The sequence below is a fragment of the Hibiscus syriacus genome, unplaced genomic scaffold, assembly GCF_006381635.1.
Source record: "Hibiscus syriacus cultivar Baekdansim isolate YM2019G1 unplaced genomic scaffold, ASM638163v2 tig00110893_pilon, whole genome shotgun sequence".
NCBI lineage: Eukaryota > Viridiplantae > Streptophyta > Magnoliopsida > Malvales > Malvaceae > Hibiscus > Hibiscus syriacus.
Window position 1 is genome coordinate 3982860 of NW_024062901.1, and position 19382 is coordinate 4002241.

General features: G+C 33.2%; 1 protein-coding gene across 1 annotated transcript; it reads left to right on the forward strand.

Moving 5' to 3' along the window:
• The first annotated feature begins 474 nt into the window (after positions 1–474).
• LOC120145571 (classical arabinogalactan protein 11-like) lies at positions 475–4228 on the forward strand. Its single transcript, XM_039159397.1, has 2 exons — positions 475–895; positions 4144–4228. The coding sequence occupies exon 1, from the start codon at positions 575–577 to the stop codon at positions 845–847; it is 273 nt and encodes a 90-aa protein (XP_039015328.1). The 5' UTR covers positions 475–574; the 3' UTR covers positions 848–895; positions 4144–4228.
• Positions 4229–19382: the final 15154 nt, after the last annotated feature.

The following is a 19382-nucleotide window of genomic DNA, read 5'->3' on the forward strand; positions in this document are numbered from 1 at the left end:
AATTTTATCATTTTAAGGATAAATTTGACCTCTAATCTATACTTTTTATTAAATTATTCAATTTTAATTGATATGTAGGTTGAAACAATAAAAAATTAATGATAATAATATATAAAATATACGTGACAATTCATATTAAATACACGATATATAACCTATTATATACTTGTATAATATAACTATATTTTAAAATAAAAACATTTGAAAATGAGGAGAAAAACAAAAAAATATAAATTTTAGATTAAAATCAAACTTTTTAAAAAGTAATTAAATTATATTTGAGTGGACTCATTAGATTGTTTAAATTTAACGATTTTAAAGTAATTAAAGTTAAAATTAAAATTTAATTTTATAATTAAAAAGTAACAAGAACCCGAAATTTAATCTAATTCACTGTACAATCTATTTTTGCATGGTGAAACTTATAAATGCATGGTTAAAATAGAGTAGTAAAACCAACAAGCATCTTGTTCATTAAGCAGTAATTCTCTACTGTTAAAGACAGTAACTCTAGAGAAAAACTGTATTTCACCACCACCAATCTCTTCTCTCTTCAACAAACATCCAAGATCAAATGGCTCGCCAAATTGTTGTTGTTGCTGCTGCTTTGGTTTTGATTGCCCTTGTTGGGTCGGTTTCCGCCGCTTCTCCGGCTTCCAAGCCTACGTCCGGCGACTCACCTGCCCCCGCACCCGGTGGTGCTACTTCGATCGGAGCTGCTGCAGGCGGTTCTCCTTCCTCCCTTGCTTCCGCTCCTGGTCCTAGCAGTGATGCCACCGCCGCACTTGATGTCTTGGCGATCGGAGGAGTCGGAGTAGCCGTCGTTGCCGGCTACTTTTTGTTTTAAATGCGTTTAAGAATGCCATAGCTTTTCTCATTTTGATATGAGAAGGAAGTTTTATTAATCATGTTGAGATTTACAGAATTTATTGTTCGTCAATAAATAAATGGGATGGATTGGTGCATGCTGAAAATAAAGTGTTTTCTTACCAAGTTTCTTGTTTTTTGGGTATGAAACATAAAAATTAACACAATCACGTACAAAATAACTTAAGGCCGAATGATGTTTGAGTAGCTCAAACTTTTGAAAAAAATCAAAATAGTCCTTAAATTTATATAGAGGTCATTTTGTATTCAGATTGGATCATTCCGATTTGATCATTCCTATTTGATTTTGAATGTTATAATTTAGAGCTCATATTTGATATTAATTTTATTTGTTAACATGTCACATTATCAACTTAATACGAGTTGATGATAAAGTAATTGTTTCATAAAAAAAACAATATCGGCATCGTAACATAACTTTTAAAAGTTTAATGATAAAAAATGAAGTTTATCCAAGTGCTAGTGACCATTAATGTGATATCCTGCAATATTTAATTAATTAATAGGACAATTTGGTTTATGAAATGCAAATTCTTGCCTATAAGTTCATGCAATTCATCCAAATGCAGTAATAACCAATCAATTTTAAAAAGGGTAAACTACGTGTTTAGTATTTAAACTATTAATTTTGGTTCATTTTAGTATATAAACTTTCATTTTTTTTCTAAATTATACCTAATGTTTAGTTTTTGTTTTATTTTAGTACCCACTGTTAAAAATTTAACGCGTTTAGTACTTAAACTATCAATTTTGGTCCGGACCAAATATCTAAACTTTCAATTTTTTTCTTCAAAATTTAACGTTAAGTTCTAAACGATGGTACTAAAATGAAACAAAAATTAAATTTTAGGTATGGTTTATGTATTATAAAACGGACCGAAACTGATAATTTAAGTACTAATCACGTAGTTTACCTTTTTGAAAATTTTAAATTCACTCAAGCAATCTATTTTTGAACGGGGTGGAACTTATAAATACATTATTATAATAGAATCTTGTGCATTAAGCATTGATTCTCTATTGCTAATACAAAAAGCTTTAGAGAAAACTGCATTTCTCTATCACCAATCTCTTCTCTTTTTTTTATTTCTCTTTAACAAACATCCAAGGCCAAATTGCTCGCCAAATTATTGTTGTTGTTGTTGTTGTTGTTGCTGCTTTGGTCTTGGTTGCCTTTGTCGGCTCGGTTTCCGCCGCTCCTCCTCCTAAGACTGGCGGTGATTCAGCCGACCCCGCACCTGCTGCTGCTGCTGCTTCAGTTAACGGCTTGATAAGTTCGACCGGAGCTGCCGGTTCTCTTTCACGGTCTTGCTTCTGCTCCAAGTCCTAGCAAAGTAGCAATGATGCCGCCGGCGCACTTGATGTCTCGACTATCATAGGAGTTGGAGCAGCGATTGTTGCTGGCTACTTTGTGTTTTAAATATGTTTTAAGAATGAGATAGCTTTTCTCATTTTGATATAATAAAAGTTAATAAATTGCATGATCATGATGGAAGAAGTTGAATGTGAAACATGCACTTGATTGTTTGACCCAATAATATCTTCTTGGGTAAACTACGCATTTACTACCTAAACTTTCAACTTTATTCAAAATAATACATAACGTTTAGATTTCAATACCCTGTCGTTAAAAACTTAACGCTTTTAGTACATGAACTATTAGTTTGGTCTGTTTTAGTACCTAAACTTTCAATCTTTTTAAAATTTAATGTTAAATTTTGAACGAGAGTACTAAAATGAAACAAAAACTAAAGTTTTTAAAGGCGAAGTACTAAAATGAAACAAAACTAAATTTTAGGTATGATTTTGAAAAAAATTGAAAGTTTAAATATTAAAACGAACTAAAACTGATAGTTTAGATAATAAACGTGTAATTTACCATATCTTCTTTTAACTCTAATTTTCACAAATATTGGGACAACAAGCAGAATAAACTGGCCATGAAATCACCTGACAATAAAAACCTCTATAAATTAATAATGACGGGATTATATAATTTTATTAATTTATAGAAGTATTAATTAATTGATAAATGGATGTCAACCACCTATTAGATTATCTAAGTAAGAATGATACATATTTAGAGACCCAAAGTTTAAAAGAAATTGTAGTTAGGGTTATTTAGAATCCTATCGAGGATGAAACTGAAGATGATACAATGTCTTTGCAACCAATTATGCAAAAGGAGCGGCAACGACTCTTCACAATTTTTTATTGCAGTATGAGAATGCAACACTAGAACGTTGTCCTACTTATATTTATAATTTTATATAATTATTAATTTAGAACATTGAACGGATGCCCGGATTCCCTCGCATAGCTCGCTCGGTTGCCCTCGCATAGCTCGTTCGGATGGCCTCGGATGCTCTCAGATGGACTTAGATGCTTTCGGATGGCCTCAGTCGGATGACCTCGGTCGGATGGCCTCGGATGCCCAGCGTGTTGGGACGTGCATGGAACATGCAATCTCTTGTAGGTCGCCGGGAAGACATGGCGACCTAGTAGGTCGCCCGGAAGGCATGGCGACCTACGGTCAACACTGTGGATTTCACCCTATTTAAATAATTAATCTTGGGAGTACGTTATATCGTTAAATAAAAAATTCGAGAACATTATCTCGAAAGTTTTGCCACAATAAAATGATAACATTAATAGGAAAAAAATTAATAATATTAATAATAAACATATAATAAAAAAAATGTGCATATATATATATATATATATATGATTCAATAACAGAAGTCCGAAATTTAATGTAGTTCACTCATGCAATCTATTTTTGACATGGTGGAAATTATAAATGCATGATGAGAATAGAATAGTAAAACCAACAAGCATCTTGTGCATTAAGCAGTGATTCTCTATTGTAGAGAAAAACTGCATTTCACCACCACCAATCTCTTCTCTCTTCAACAAACATCCAAGACCAAATGGCTCGTCAAGTTGTTGTTGTTTTTGCTTTGGTCTTGATTGCCCTTGTTGGGTTGGTGTCCGCTGCTTCTCCGGCTTCCAAGCCTACGTCCGGCGACTCAGCCGCCCCCGCACCCGGCGCTGCCAGTCCAATCGGAGCTGCTGCGGGTGGTAGTTGCCGGTTCTCCTTCTTCCCTTGCTCCCGCTCCTGGTCCTAGCAGCGAGGCCACCACAGCGCTTGATGTCTCGGCTATCGGAGGAGTCGGAGTAGCCGTCGTTGCCGGCTACTTTATGTTTTAAATACGTTTGAAAATGGGAATGCTTTTCTCGTTTGATACGAGAAAGAAGTTACATTTATTAATCATGTTATGATTTACAGAAATTGTTGTTCATCAATAAATAAATGGGATCGATTGGTGCATACTAAAAATAAAGTATTTTCTTATTAAGTTTTATTCTAATTATATCACGCAAGAATTATTCATTTTAGTTTATTGTTTTTCCTATACGAAAATCATCACAATCTCATAAAATAATTTTATAATAAGCGAATGATCATGAAAGAAGAAGCTTAATGTTAAACAAGCATTTTGACTAAAGTTCAAGGATCAACTTAATAATTAACCATTTTTATTAATGTATCATGTTATTAAACTAACGAGAGTTAACGAATCAATGAAAAAAAAGTAATCAAAACATAACCCTTTTAAAACAATCGACTAAATCAAGATAGATAAAAAAAAATCACTCGTGTAGTTTATCCGATATCAATTAAACCATTAAACTTTTAATTAAAAATCAATTATTCGTGAATTTAATAAAATAAGTCAATTAAACTATTCTATCACATCATCATTGATACGTGAACTATAATATTAGCATTGTTTACCATCATGCCATCATAAAAGATTGTCACATCAATATAATAAATCATCTTATAAGTATAATTAATTGTCACATCAATATTGTAACGATCAATGTTAGTTAAATAAAGAAATTGATATAATAAAATGGGTTTAAGGATAAAATTAATTGTCACAACTAATGAATATATTATGCGACTTCTAGGGGTGAGCAAAACTCGAACTCGACTCGAAAAATCGATTTTTTCGACTCGACTCGAATTGACTTCAAGTTGTAATTTCGTATACTCGACTCCTCTCGAAAAAATTTCAAGTTAAAACCGAGTTGTAAAACGTAACTCGAATAACTCGAAATGTTTAGTAATTAGTATATTAATTTTAATGTTTGAGTCGAAGTTTGAATCAAGTACCTCAATTTTATATGATATATATAATTCACATATGAAGAAAATATGAAAAAATATATATGTATTGTATATGGTTATAAAATACCATTTAAATTAGAATCAAACGATGTCATAAATATTGTATTTATAATTAAATTTAAATAGAAACTCAAAAATTTGACTCAACTAGAATTTTATTAACTCGATTCGATTCGAAAAAACTTCAAGTCAACTTCGAGTTATGAAATATGACTCGTCAACTCGAATAACTCAAAATATTTTGACTCGACTCGATCGAACGCTCACCCCCTAGTGGCTTCAATATTTAAAGAGAGTGTTGTTATCTCTATAGATCCCGATTTCGAGCATATGTGTCTATAGGACGTGTATGAATTACCTATGACTAAGAAATACATTGAACAAATAATACATTTTAATCATATAAAAAATGATAAAATTAAGGGTAAATTTCATGTTCGGTACCTAGACTATTAGTTTTGATCCGTTTTAGTACTTAAACTTTCAATTTTTTCAAAACCATACCTAATGTTTAATTTTTGTTTCGTTTTAGTACCTCGTTGTTAAAAACATAACAAGTGATTTGCACGTGGAACCTTTTTTATGGGTAAATTGCATCATTCATCACTCAACTATCTTCTCACTCCTATTTTGGTCTCTAAAGTTTAATTTTTTTAAATTTTACTTAACTTTCAAATTACTCCTAATTTAATCACTCTAACTTTTAAATTTAATATTTTATTTTTAATTATATATTAATAAAAAAATAATATAAAAATATCATGTCACAAAAGTTATTCATAAAATAAATTAGAATGATTAAAATAGGAGAATTTTGAAAGTTGAGTAGTCAAATTGAATTTTTTTAAACTTTAGTACAAAAATAGGAGTGAGAAGATAGTTGAGTGCTGAATGATGTAATTTACCCATAAAAAATGTAGTGTCGTTAAATTTTTAACGGTGAAGTACTAGAATGAAACAAAAACTAAACATTAGGTATGTTTTTGAAAAATTGAAAGTTTGAGTACTAAAACATACTAAAATTGATAATTTAGGTGCTAAATGCATAACTTACCCTAAAATTAATACAATAAAAAAAGATAGAATTATTGATTTCAATTTATTACCATAACAAAATGTCTCTTAATCCTAAAATAATTGGATGATTAAATCAAAATTATCATAGGAAGCCAAATGAATAGTAAGCGATTCTTTCTCTTTCCCTTTATGTAAGCATCTTTGTCTTTAATTTCGATTATTAATAAAATTTAGGATAAAGTACATAAATAGCCCCTCGATTACAAAGTATTGTTTTATTGAGTGTTTTGATTATTAGAAGTTACAAAATGATTCTTTGACTATAGGACATTGCTTTTTTAAGTCCCTTGGCCACTAAAAGTTACAAAATGGTCACTCGACTATTCATTGTGTTTAAAACTCGTCCGTTAAAAATTTGATGGTAGTTTGAGTTGAATGTTAATATGCTGAATGTGATATGATAATCGTTTGATATTTTGTGATCATATTATATAATGTCTCAGTCAACAAGTTAACGTCGAACTCAAATTACTATCAATTTTTTAACGGAAAATGATGAGTTTGGAACACAATGAATAGTCAGGTGACCATTTTGTAACTTTTAACAGTCAAGAAACTTAAAAAAATTATAACTTTTGATAGTCGAATGACTCAATAAAATATCACCCTATAATCAGGGACTATTTATGTACTTCACCCTAAAATTCAATTGCCAAGCGAAAAAAATTGTAGGTCTCCACTTAAAATGAACGGTGTTTCATAATACTCGTAAAGCGGTTAAATAACCGAATATATCATGTCTTATCGCATGGATTTAGAATTTTAATCACTATATAAATCTCTCAACCCTTGTTCATCGTACGTGTAATGTAGTGATTCTCTATTGTTAATTATAACAATAAATCATAGAGAGAACTGCATTTCTCTAAAACATTCTTTTCGTACCAAATTATCAAATAAAAGATGGCACGTCAACTTGTTGCTCTTGCTTTCATCTCGATCGCTTTTGTTGCTATGGTTTCGGCTGCCGCCTTGAAGTCGGGTGCTTCGCCGGCCCCGGCGCCAGGTGATGAAGGCGGTAATGGTATTAGTGCTCCTCCCGAAGCTTCTAGTCCCGCTCCTAATCCCGACGGTGGTGCCATTTTGGAAGTTTCGAGGGTTGTCGTCGGAGCGGCCGGTGTCGTCGGAGCGGCCGGTGTCGCCGGTTACCTTATACTTTAAATGCGTTCGAGAATGTAACGGCCTTTGTAGGTTTGAATTGAGGGAAAAGAAGCTACGATCATTTATTAACTGTTTTGAGTTTGTGTAATTTGATTTTTTTTTTGGAACGAAGAAATTGTACATACTCATTTATGCACATAAAATCTCACAATCATTCTTCAAGTATTCTCCACTAAACATTTAATATAAAGATTAAACCATTTGAAATAAAATAAAGAGTTAATTGCATCATATATCCCCAAATTATGACCCTAATTTCAAATTAGTCCTTAAACTTTTAAACATTCCAATTACATCTTCAAACTATGACTCTTATTCTAAACCAGTCCTTAAACTTTTGAATATTCTAATTTCATCCCCAAACTATGAATCTCATTCTAAATTGGTCCCTAAACTTTTAGATCTTCCGAGTTCATCCCCAAATTCATCCAAATATGTAATCCATTTCAACCATAGTTTAACCTAATTTTTTTTTCCAAACATATAATAATATAGCTTGGCCTAATGATTTTATTAACAAGAGATATGATTAGTATATACGTATAATTTAGGTTAAAATGGAAATATACAAAAAGTTTGGTGACCAATTTAGAATGAAGTTCACAGTTTGGGAATGAAAATTGAAATATTCAAAAAATTTAGGGACTAATTTAAATTGATAGGCATATTTTAAAGATGAAATCATGATACTTAAAAGTTTAAGGATCAATTTAAAATGAAGTTAATAGATTGACGACGTATGATGCAATTAGCTCTAAAATAAATTTAAAGTTCGGTGAAATAATTGTTTAAATATGATTATAAAATAAATAATATCTTTTAATATAAGGGTAAAGTACACAAACGGTCCCTTGATTTTAGGGTACTACTTTATTAAGTCCCTTGACTATTAAAAGTTACAAAATGGTCCTCCAAATATATAATGTTGCTTTATCAAGTCCCTCGACTATTAAAAGTACAAAATGATCACCTGACTATTCATTATGTTCTAAATTCATCATTTTCTATTAAAAAAATTGATGGTTGTCTAAACTGGACGTTAGAATGATGACTGAGATATGATAGTCGTTTCAGAATATCGTTAATTTTTTTAACAAAAAATGACAATTTTGGAGTATAATAATTAGTCAGGTGACCATTTTGTAACTTTTAATAGCCAAGGGACTCAACAAAGTAACAATCTATAGTTGAAGTACTATTTTGTAACTTTTAATAGTCGACAGACCTAATAAAGTAATATCCTATAGTCGAGGGACCATTTGTGTACATTACCCTTAAGATTAATATAATACTTCTATGTTCGTACACTCAAATGAAAAAATGTAACCCAATTGATATCACCCTTCCAAAGCGAAAGGACATTAAAAGTAAGAATGAAATTAAAAGACATATATTATAAATAATTATTTAAAGTATTTTTAAAAAAATAAAAGTTAAATTTTGTTTAGATCAATAGATATTTAAAATATTTTTATTCAAAAAAGGTACCTAAAGTATTTAAATTTTTTATCTAAGTTCTAAAAAAGTTGACATGTGATATTAATTAAAGAATACTTTAGTATTTATATGAAAAAAATTGAATACTTTATTGTTAGGATTTTCGGAAGCTCGAATCGACAACCGGAACGGTTTGCAAAGAGGGGTCGAAACGGTTTTGTGTTTAGGGAGTAAGGAGATTGAAATATAGAGAATTGCACAGCGATTTATAGTGGTTCGACTTTCTCAATCAAAGTCTACGTCCACTACCTTAGCTCCTCACCAAGGATTTCCAACAAATTCACTAATTGTTCTTTCTTTTGAGGATAAAGAGTAACCTTACAAACTCCCTAGTTTTTTCGGGATAAATTAGAACATTTCCCTAGCTTTTACACGGGATTAGCTAGAACATTTCCCCTTTACAAAAGGATAAGAAATGTAAACAATAAAACTTCTCTAAGGTAGGTGTTTACAAGAATTAAGCTCACAAGAACAAAATATTTACAAGAGAAAGATGAAATAAGAATGAAAAACTCTTCTCTTGTGTTTGATTACTTGGATAGTTGTTCTCTTTCTTCTTCAAGTGTCCTTAGCTTGTATTTATAGCATGGAATGTGTTTGAAGTCATATCTAGCCGTTGGGGATGTTTTGGAGCCGTTTGGGAATGATTTTTCTGCAAAAATAGGCTGCCCAGAATGGGGGGAATCGGTACCCCTTCATAGGGAATCGATACCCCTTCATAATATTCAAATATTATGACCGTTGGACTGATGAACAGTGAGGGAATCGGTACCCCCTTGGGGGGAATCGGTTCCCCTTTTACATACTGGAATTTTTGACTTAATTGAATTTATTTTTGTAAATTTTGAATAAATTCAATTAAGTCCAAATACATTTTGTAAATTCAATTCAAGTCCAAAAACCATTTTGCCTTAAATTGTTATATCGAAACATAGTTCAACATTTATATTCTTATTTTGATCAAAAAATACTCTAGATACCTATTTTGATAAAAAAATACTTTAAGTTTCTATTTTGATAAAAAAAATTAAATACTTATTTTAACTAAAAAATACTTTAAATATTTAAATAAAAATAATATATTTTAAATACTTATTTATAGTATAAACCAAAACAAGGGAATATTTTATAACGTTTTTAAAACTATGATACAATAACTTGCTATTTATGGGGAGGTAGGAGGGTAAAACCTAAGGACACTTGAAACGATTTAACAATAAATAATGGCTGTAATAAAGATAATACATTATAACAATAAAATATTTATAGTAGACACATGTTAATATGAACACGAACACGAACACAAATCATATAATAAGGGGAACGTAAACGTAGATCTTAATCCTCGATTACTAAATGAGAAAGTACAAAAATTAATATGTGAATATGATTACGAATCAGATGATAAGACGGGACGTAAACGTGGATCTTAATCCCCATTTACTAAATGAGAAAGTATGTAAATTATATTAAAATACTCGTAATAGCTAATACTCAATCAACACCACAAGAAAATGGAATGGATATATGATCTTATGAGCCTTGATTCAATCAAGAAATGTAACATTTTATGTTTTATTTAATTGTAAATCAGATCAGAAATGCTATATTTGATAGTCAGAACGATAACAAACGAATCATAATTCAACATTTAATAAAAAATCTATGTGAATATTTAAAGTGGAAGGACCAATTTTGTAAAATATATCAATAATTTAGGCAAACATGCAAACTAGATTCAAATACAAGTATTAATAACAATTTGATCAATTTCATAAGCATGTATCGATACTATCTCAAAGGTATCAATACTCTTAAACAACTATTAATACCTTCAAAAGATTCGATACGATTTTAAAGTTTGAAACTTCTAAGAAATAACATTTTAATTTAAAATATCGTTATTAGTATAAAATTTTTAATATCGATATTTTAAGTTTGGATAGCGACACATAACGTGGATATTGATAACTTTTTTTTTCATCTTCAAAATTTCCAAAATTCATATTTGTTACCGAATATACCCCTTTTAGTAAAAATGATGCCAACACTTTTACCTAATCACTTTTGACAAAACAAAAATTAGCATCTTAGTCCCAACAACTTTGACACAAATGGTCATGGATATTTTTCTTTTTTGATAGATCTGTGGTAAATATAAGTCAATATTTGTTTAAAGACTTTCAATCATTTGACAATGAACACTTGTACCTCTAACATAAACGGTGCTCGAACCTAGGACCTCAAGAAATAACAAGTCTCCTGACCACAAAATTAATCCTTACACATCATTTGCATATTATTTCATAAGGAATTTGTAACAACCTAATTCAGTCCGACTCGAAGATCCATGGGCTATGATGTCAAACGGGACCACCGAAGTAGCTAACCCAAAATTTTTTTAGAACAACTGTAAAGCACCATGTAAAGTACATCTAAGGTAACTGAAATAAAACATAAAAATCCAAGCTTACAAAATACGGGAGAGCTCCCAAATCACTCAAAATAAATACACTGAGTTTAAATCAAAATATCACGCTGAGCACAAAAAGGGTCTATAATAGTACATGTCCTCTAATATAAATCAAAACGTAATATGATGCCTCAGTTGTGTTGGAATGTCTGATGATGATAACGCTCCTCGAGTGGCCTCCTAAGCCTACGCATGGAAACGAATTCGAACACTGAGCTTACGAGCTCAATGCCCCATTAATAAATGTACTATACTACATGCATTCACTAAATCTGCATGCTAGAGCCATATGTAGGAAGACATGGAAATACTGATCTAATATGTTAAGGTAGATATCATGGTGTGGCTTAGGGTTCTGCATCTCAGAGCTCACACACCCCTCTAGCCTTTCTATATACACTTGGGTATCTGGGGTGAGATCCAGAATTACATCGAAAATTTACACTAGACCAACTTACTCTGTCGTGTCTTGAGGCATATACGCCCAGCTGGCGGCTGAAGTGCCTTGGCACTGACTCAGATATCTAATTGTACGATAGTATATTTTAAAGTAACTCGGGTGTCCTGACTATATCTCGAGCATCAAACAAGACTAATTTCATGTCATCCTAGATGTTTTTGTTTCTAATTGTTCTCAATTTATTAATGTTATCACTTTTAGTTTTATTTCATGGTATTTTGGTATAATTGGGTCCCTCAATTTTATCCCTTAAGACTCTTGGGTTTCTTAACCAAAATTATTCTTAGGTATCGATACTAAATCCCTCAGTATCAACATTGGTTATCGACACTATTGACTTATTAAAGGCTGATAGAAAAGGGCTGGTATCAATACTCTAGTTTGAGTATCGATACTCATGGTATGAGGTGTAATACCCCGAATCTCAGGTTAGAAGTATTCAGTTAACCCGAGATGGGCCTTGTTTAATTTCTTAGCTTGTAGAAAGCCTTGACCCAAATTAAAGAGAATTTGGGCTTGAGGCAAGCCCAATAGTGAATAAAAATGGTATTTTTAACCTGTAGTCAGAATTGGAGGGACCAAGGAAGTAATTATACCCCTTTTCAAAAATAAAGTTTAAATCCTTTTAATTGAAATTGATTTCATGTCTATTTTCCCTTCCTTGTTTTCTCAACTTTCCTTTGTCATTTTCTTCTTCCAAGGCTTCACCTTCATTCTCAAAAAACTTGAGCAAAGGTGAGAGGTTTAGTTTACCTCTAGTTTATCCCTTTAAACCAAGGTAAGAACCACATTCTTCTTTTCCTAAGCTTCATTTCAAGCCTACTCTTGCAAGGTTTGGTGATGGATGCCAAAAATGAGTTTTGAAGGGGTGTAAGGAATTCAGAGAATCCAGCTCATTTTCAGTGTTTCCTAGCTATCGAAAGTGTTTTTAAACCCTTGTTAGCCTTCACTTTCAGCTAGTAATCTTTGTTTTGAATCTTGTTTTATGAGGGAGGTTGGAGAAAGCTCCAAAGCTAAAGGGAATGAGAAACTCACCCTTGATTGAGCATTGGGTGTTTTCAGCAGTTTAACATCAAAGGTAACTCACTTTTGACTCAACTATACCATGTGTATGTCATTTAGATGAAATGTAGTAGATTGCATGATTTTGAAGCATTACTGTAACAGCCTCAATACCGGGTTAGTGATTAAATTATAAAACTTCATAATTTGGTGACTAAAGAATAATAATTGAATAGTATTATAATTGGTATAGGGTTAAATTACAAGGAAGAAGGAATAGAAGGGTAAAATGGTCATTTGCATAGGAAATAATTAAAGAATATATATATTTATTTAGTTACACGTGGAAGAAGGAAGAAAACATAAGCTTCCAGAATTCTCTTATTATCTTCTTTCCTCCCAATGTGAAAACTCATAGCAAAGGTGAGATTTCTTATAAGTTGTTTGTTAGTTGAAATTTAAGGTTGGTTTTGCTCCTTAGATTCTAATTAAGCTTAAGGAAAGCTTAGGTTGTTGTAAAACAACAAGATGAAGAGTATAGGAAGAATTAATGATTATGAGTTCTTAAAGGGAATTTTTAAATAGAGTTCATATTTGAAATTAGAGGTTGAATTTGACTTGTCATCGACTTAATCAAGGAATATGAAGTGTTAAAAGTGTATTTAGAACATATTGAAATTTGGGTATGATTCTTGAATTATATATGAAGGATATGATTCTAAGGTTAAAGATGATTTTCATGGATATAAGTTGGTTTAAGTAATGATGGTTGGGTTTAATGACATAATAGGGGTTTAAAATATAAGAATTGAGTGAAGAATTGATGATTTTGGGCTTAAAATGCAATTTATGGGTTGTGTGCATCGATGCACATTCAATGTGTACTGATGCACTCTTAAATAAGGAACATCAAATATCATTAATGCATCGATGCATAAGGAGTGCATCGATGCACCTGTCAAGGGATGCATCGATACATGGTGTAGTGCATCGATGCATACCATCATTAAAAGTTGGAAATAACTTTCTTTTAGCCTAAGAGTGATAGTTTAGAATATACTAATTAATATACTGATTAGTATCAATGTATTACTATGTAGATATAGAACATAATTTCGTTTTGGAACAAACAAAGGATTAGGATCAAGTCGAAACAAGCAAGGACAAGGTGATGCATTTTATAGTTAAAGTGTATAGAGATAAGACTTGTGATAAGTCTATCTCTGATAGTTGAATTCATGATTTCATATTCATGTACATGCATACAGGTATTATTTCTATAGTGATTTCATTCATAATTCATTATGCTTCAATATTATATTATGTGAACGAATGCCTTACAAGAGAAACAATCCATGTATGTGGATTAATGGAAATGATTATATATGTGTTTATATGAAAAGTGATGAAAGAGATATGAAATGAAAAATGTATTCATATTTAAGCCCATGTTATATGATACGAGAGCTATAGGTATAATTGGCATGCCAAGAGTCGAGGGATAATCAGTGGTCCTTCGGGACATAGTGGTTATTCGGAACAATCAGTGGTCCTTCGGGACAAATATTCAGTGCCCCTTGAGGGAATTATACGAGCTGTGGTGACAGCATAATGCACAACCTCTATGTACTCACATACATTTGTTCTCAATAATGTACATGGGCAATCCAAAGATAAATTAAAGTGGAATTGACATGAGAATATATGTGTTATATGTACATGTTATCATCATATATATTATAGTGTAATCGATACATGAACATTGAAATGTCCTGATTCATGGTAAGAACGCATGTTCATAAATTCATGGTTATACATGTGAATACATACATTTATGTTATGCCTCACTAAGTCTGTGACTTAGCGTGTAAGTGATTTACAGGTAGGTACCAAGAATCAGGAAGAGCGGTAATAGGGTGACAAGAATAGCAGCACTGCTAGCGGATCAGATCAGAAGTAACTGATAAAGTATGTATTTTATCATGTATAGTATGTTAGCATGTAAGTAAGTGTCAGTTATGAATGCTCTGGTCAATTTTGGTTGTTTTGGTCAATCCATGCAAATAAATCCCTTTTTTTTAATGAAAGTTTTAAATTTCCCTGTTTTCTTTAAGTGTCAAAGTTGAAAAGTCAATGTGAGACCTCAGACTCGTATTCGGGTCAGATACGGGTTGGGGGTGTTACATTTAATGGTATCAGAGACACGGTTTAGTCGATTCTCGGCATAAACCGAAGTCTAGAGTGTCTTATAAAGTATACATGCCAACAAAATAGTGAAAACTTCTGATCTGATATAATATTAAGTATGATGTTTTGCTGATAGAATGATATGGGTATGTTTTTATAGATGTCCGGACATGGTAGCTCTAAAAGTGAAGTGGTAGATGATAGGCCCGCTGAAAGTAGTAATTCACCTGCCCTAGCCAGGCAGAGTGAAGATCAGACACCCTCTAGAGTGCCTGTAAATGATCAAGATGTGTTCCTCAGAACACTGGATGCGTATTGGCGTGTTTTCAACCTTCTGTTACTTCAACTCCAAGAATGAATGTTGCAAAGGAGTTGAAGGGTTTAAGAGCACCAGAGTTTAGAGGTGAAGCTGAAGAAGGTCATGTTGCGGACCTTTGGCTTAATGATGCAAAAATCATGCTAGAGGGACTTCATTGTTCCAGAAAAGTTGGATGGAATAGTCTCCTTGCTCCGAGGGCAAGCAAGGATTTGGTGGACCAACGTTGCATTGAGAATGCCTGGTGATCAAGTAACTTGGTCTTTGTTCTTAGAAGAGTTCAAACATAAATACATTGGAGATCAATTCATCCGACAAATGAAGTAAGAGTTCATGAACTTGAAGCATGGAATCGTACAGTGTATGAGTACGAATGTAATTCAACAAGTTGAGCCGCTTCGCTTCTTAGTTAATTCCTACAGAAAATGATGTTTGTGATTGGTTCGTAGAAGGTTTACGTCCACGACTGAAAGAAATGTTTTGTTAAATCTATCCTCATTTCAAGAAGTGGTGAACCGTGCAAAAGCTCTAGAAAGAGCTCAGAATGAAAGGTTCGGAGATTCGCGGGCTCAGACATAAAAATGAACAGGTGCATCATCGAGTTCGACACCATCAAAAAGGGGCAGAGATGATGGTCCTCGACCCCAAGCGAGATCAGAGTCAGTTGCATCCTCTGCATGGGGATCAAATCAGATGAGGGTCGACAGACACAATTAGTAGGATCTAGAGCTGGGAGATCTAACCCGAGTCAAGTCAGATAATGTCCACATTGTGAAGGAACCATTCAGGGATATGCAGGATGATTTTTGGAGTCTGTTTTAAATGTGGGGACACTGGACATTTTGTTCGGGATTTCCATGTTAGCGGGTGAATCTGCTCAGCCAGAGAGGCCTGCCTCGGCTACACAGAGAGGTAGAGACAGAGGAAGAAGTCAATCAGATTCGTAAGCTCCGCAAGAAATACATTCTAAAGCTCGTGTGTATAATCTCAGGACTAGCAAGGATAGGATGATCCAGAGATCATAGCATGTATTTTTCAGTTGTATGATAAAATGTGTTTGTATTGATTGATACGGGGTCCATATATTATTACATTTGTAGTAAGTTGATGAAAGGATTGAATATTCCGTTAGAATCTACGCAATGAGGTAATAGTGACTAATCCATTAGGACACAATACTCAAGTCAATATGGTGTGTCGCGGGTGTCCCATACGGATTCAGGGAATTGAATTCCCTGCTAATCTGATGAAATTACCTTTTGACGAATTTGATGTGATACTGGGAATGGATTGGTTATATCATTACTATGCTAATATTGATTGTAGACTGAAAAGTAACGTTGAGAAGTTCAGAAGTATAGAGGTTATTGTATTTAGTGAAGGATGGAACCCATTGGCTAATGTAATAGCAGTGATGTCGGAAAAGAAGTTATTACTACAGGGATGTCAAGGGTTTATTGCAAGTGTGTTGGATGTGAGGGAAAAGAGAAAGGGATAAAAGAAATTACTACAGTCAGAGAGTTTTTTGACATTTTTCCTGCAGAGTTACCGGGTTGCCACCCGACAGAGAGGTAGAATTTCAGATTGAAGTAATTTCGGAACTGCACCTATTGCCATGTCACCATATAGAATGACCTCAAAAGAGTTACAAGAATTAAAGATCCAATTACAAGAATTATTGGAAAAAAGGTTTATTAGACCGAGTGTTTCACCATTGGGAGCTCCAGTTTTGTTCGTCAAAAAGAAGGATGGATCCATGCGTCTCTGCATTGATTATAGGCAACTCAATAAAGTGACCATCAAGAACAAGTATCCACTCCCCCGAATTAACGATTTATTTAATCAGTTAAAGGGAGCTTCAATGTTTTCGAAGATTGATTTATGTTCTGGTTATCATCAATTGAAGATTCAAGATAAAGATATTCCAAAGACAACATTCAGAACGAGGTATGGTCATTATGATTTTATTGTGATATCGTTTGGAGTTACGAATGCCCGGCTGCTTTCATGGATCTTATGAACCAAATATTTCAACCCTATTTGGATCGATTTATTTTGGTATTCATTGACGATATATTAGTGTATTCGAAGTCGGAAGAAGAGCATAGTTCGCATTTGAAGACAATTCTACAGACTTTGAGAGAAAAAGCTTTATGACAAGCTTTCCAAATGTGAATTTTGGTTGAAGGAAGTGACATTCCTTGGACATGTGATTTCTACTGAAGGAATTCGAGTGGATCCTCAAAAGATCAAAGCTATTTTAGAGTGGGAAATTACAAAGAATGTGTCAGAAGTCCGGAGTTTTCTGGGGTTAGCTGGTTATTACCGAAGGTTTGTTAAAAACTTTTTGATAATAGCATTGCCCTTAACTAAATTATTGAGGAAAGAGGTAAAATTTGTATGGACTCCGGAGTGTCAAGAAAGTTTGGAAAGGCTGAAAAAGGTTTTAACAGAAGCTCCAATGTTGATTCAACCCGAGTCTGACAAGAACTTTGTAGTGTACAGTGACGCGTCATAACGGATTGATACGAGCTAATACAAGAAGGCAAAGTGGTAGCTATGCATCGAGGCAACTAAAACCGCACGAGAAGAATTATCCAACGCACGATCTAGAAATGGCTGCAGTAGTGTTCGCTCTTAAGATTTGGCGTCACTACTTGTATGGCGAAAGATACTTTGTATACGGACCATAAGAGTTTAAAGTATTTGATGACTCAGAAAGAATTGAATTTAAGACAGAGAAGATGGGTAGAATTCTTAAAGGATTATGATGTAGTGATCGATTTTCATCCGGGGAAAGCGAATGTGGTAGCGGATGCCTTAAGTCGAAAACGTTTGCAGCCTTAAGAGCTTTGGATACCAGACTATCATTAAGAGGATATGTGCATAATGACTCTCAAGCCATCATGGCTAGACCGAATTAAAGAATTTCAAGCTGGAGATGAAAAGTGTTTAAAGAAGTTACAACAGATACGGAGAATGGAGAGGCCACATATATAATATGAAAGATGATGGGAATTTATATTATCAAGGATGTTAGTAATTCTAGATGATAATGAATTAAAGAAAGACTTGTTAACGGAAGCTCATTGCAGTCCATTGACTATGCATCCGGGAGATACAAAATGTATAGGATCTCAAGAGTCGATATTGGTGGCCTAGAATGAAGAGACATTACGGGATTTGTATCCAAATATTTGACGTGTCAGCAAGTTAAAGCTGAACATCAAGTTCCGTCAGACTGTTGCAACCTATGTCTATTCCTCAGAGGAAATGGGAGATGTAACGATGGATTTGGTAACGGGTTGTCTTTGACTCCGAATAAAAGAGATTCGATATGGGTTATTGACAGATTGACTAAGTCAACTCATTTTATTCCAGTACGAGTTGACTTTTCCATGGATAAGTATACCGAGTTATATATCAAGGAGATTATACGTCTACATGGTGTACCTGTTTCTATTGTTTCAGATCGAGATCCTAAATTTACTTCACGATTTTGAAATCATTACATGGAGCGTTGGGAACTCGGTTAAACTTTAGTACAACGTTTCATCCATAAACCGATGGGCAATCTGAGAGAACAATTCAAATTTTGGAGGATATGTTGAGAGCTTATGTTATCGAGTTCAAATGATCATGGGAAAGGTACTTGCCACTTGCTGAATTTGCGTACAACAATAGTTATCAATCAAGCATCAAAATGGCTCCTTATGAAGCTCTTTATGGAAGAAGATGTCGTATGCCTCTAAATTGGTTTGAACTTAAAGACAAAGAAATTATTGGTCCGAGTTGATCAAAGAAGTGGAAGAAAAGGTTCAAGTAATTCAAAGTAATCTCAAAGCAACAGCTGATAGACAGAAATCGTACGCGGATCTAAAGAGAAAAGAGATCGAATATCAAATTAGAGATAAAGTGTTTCTCAAAGTATCTCCTTAGAAAAGTTTTGAGGTTTGGTCGAAGAGGAAAGTTGAGGTTCATTAGCCCTTATGAGATTGTAAAGAGAGTTGGACCAATAGCATATCAACTGACGTTGCCACTTGAAATGGAGAAATTCACAATGTCTTTCATGTCTCAATGCTTCGAAGTATCGATCTAATCATTCCCATCGTGACTTCAGAAG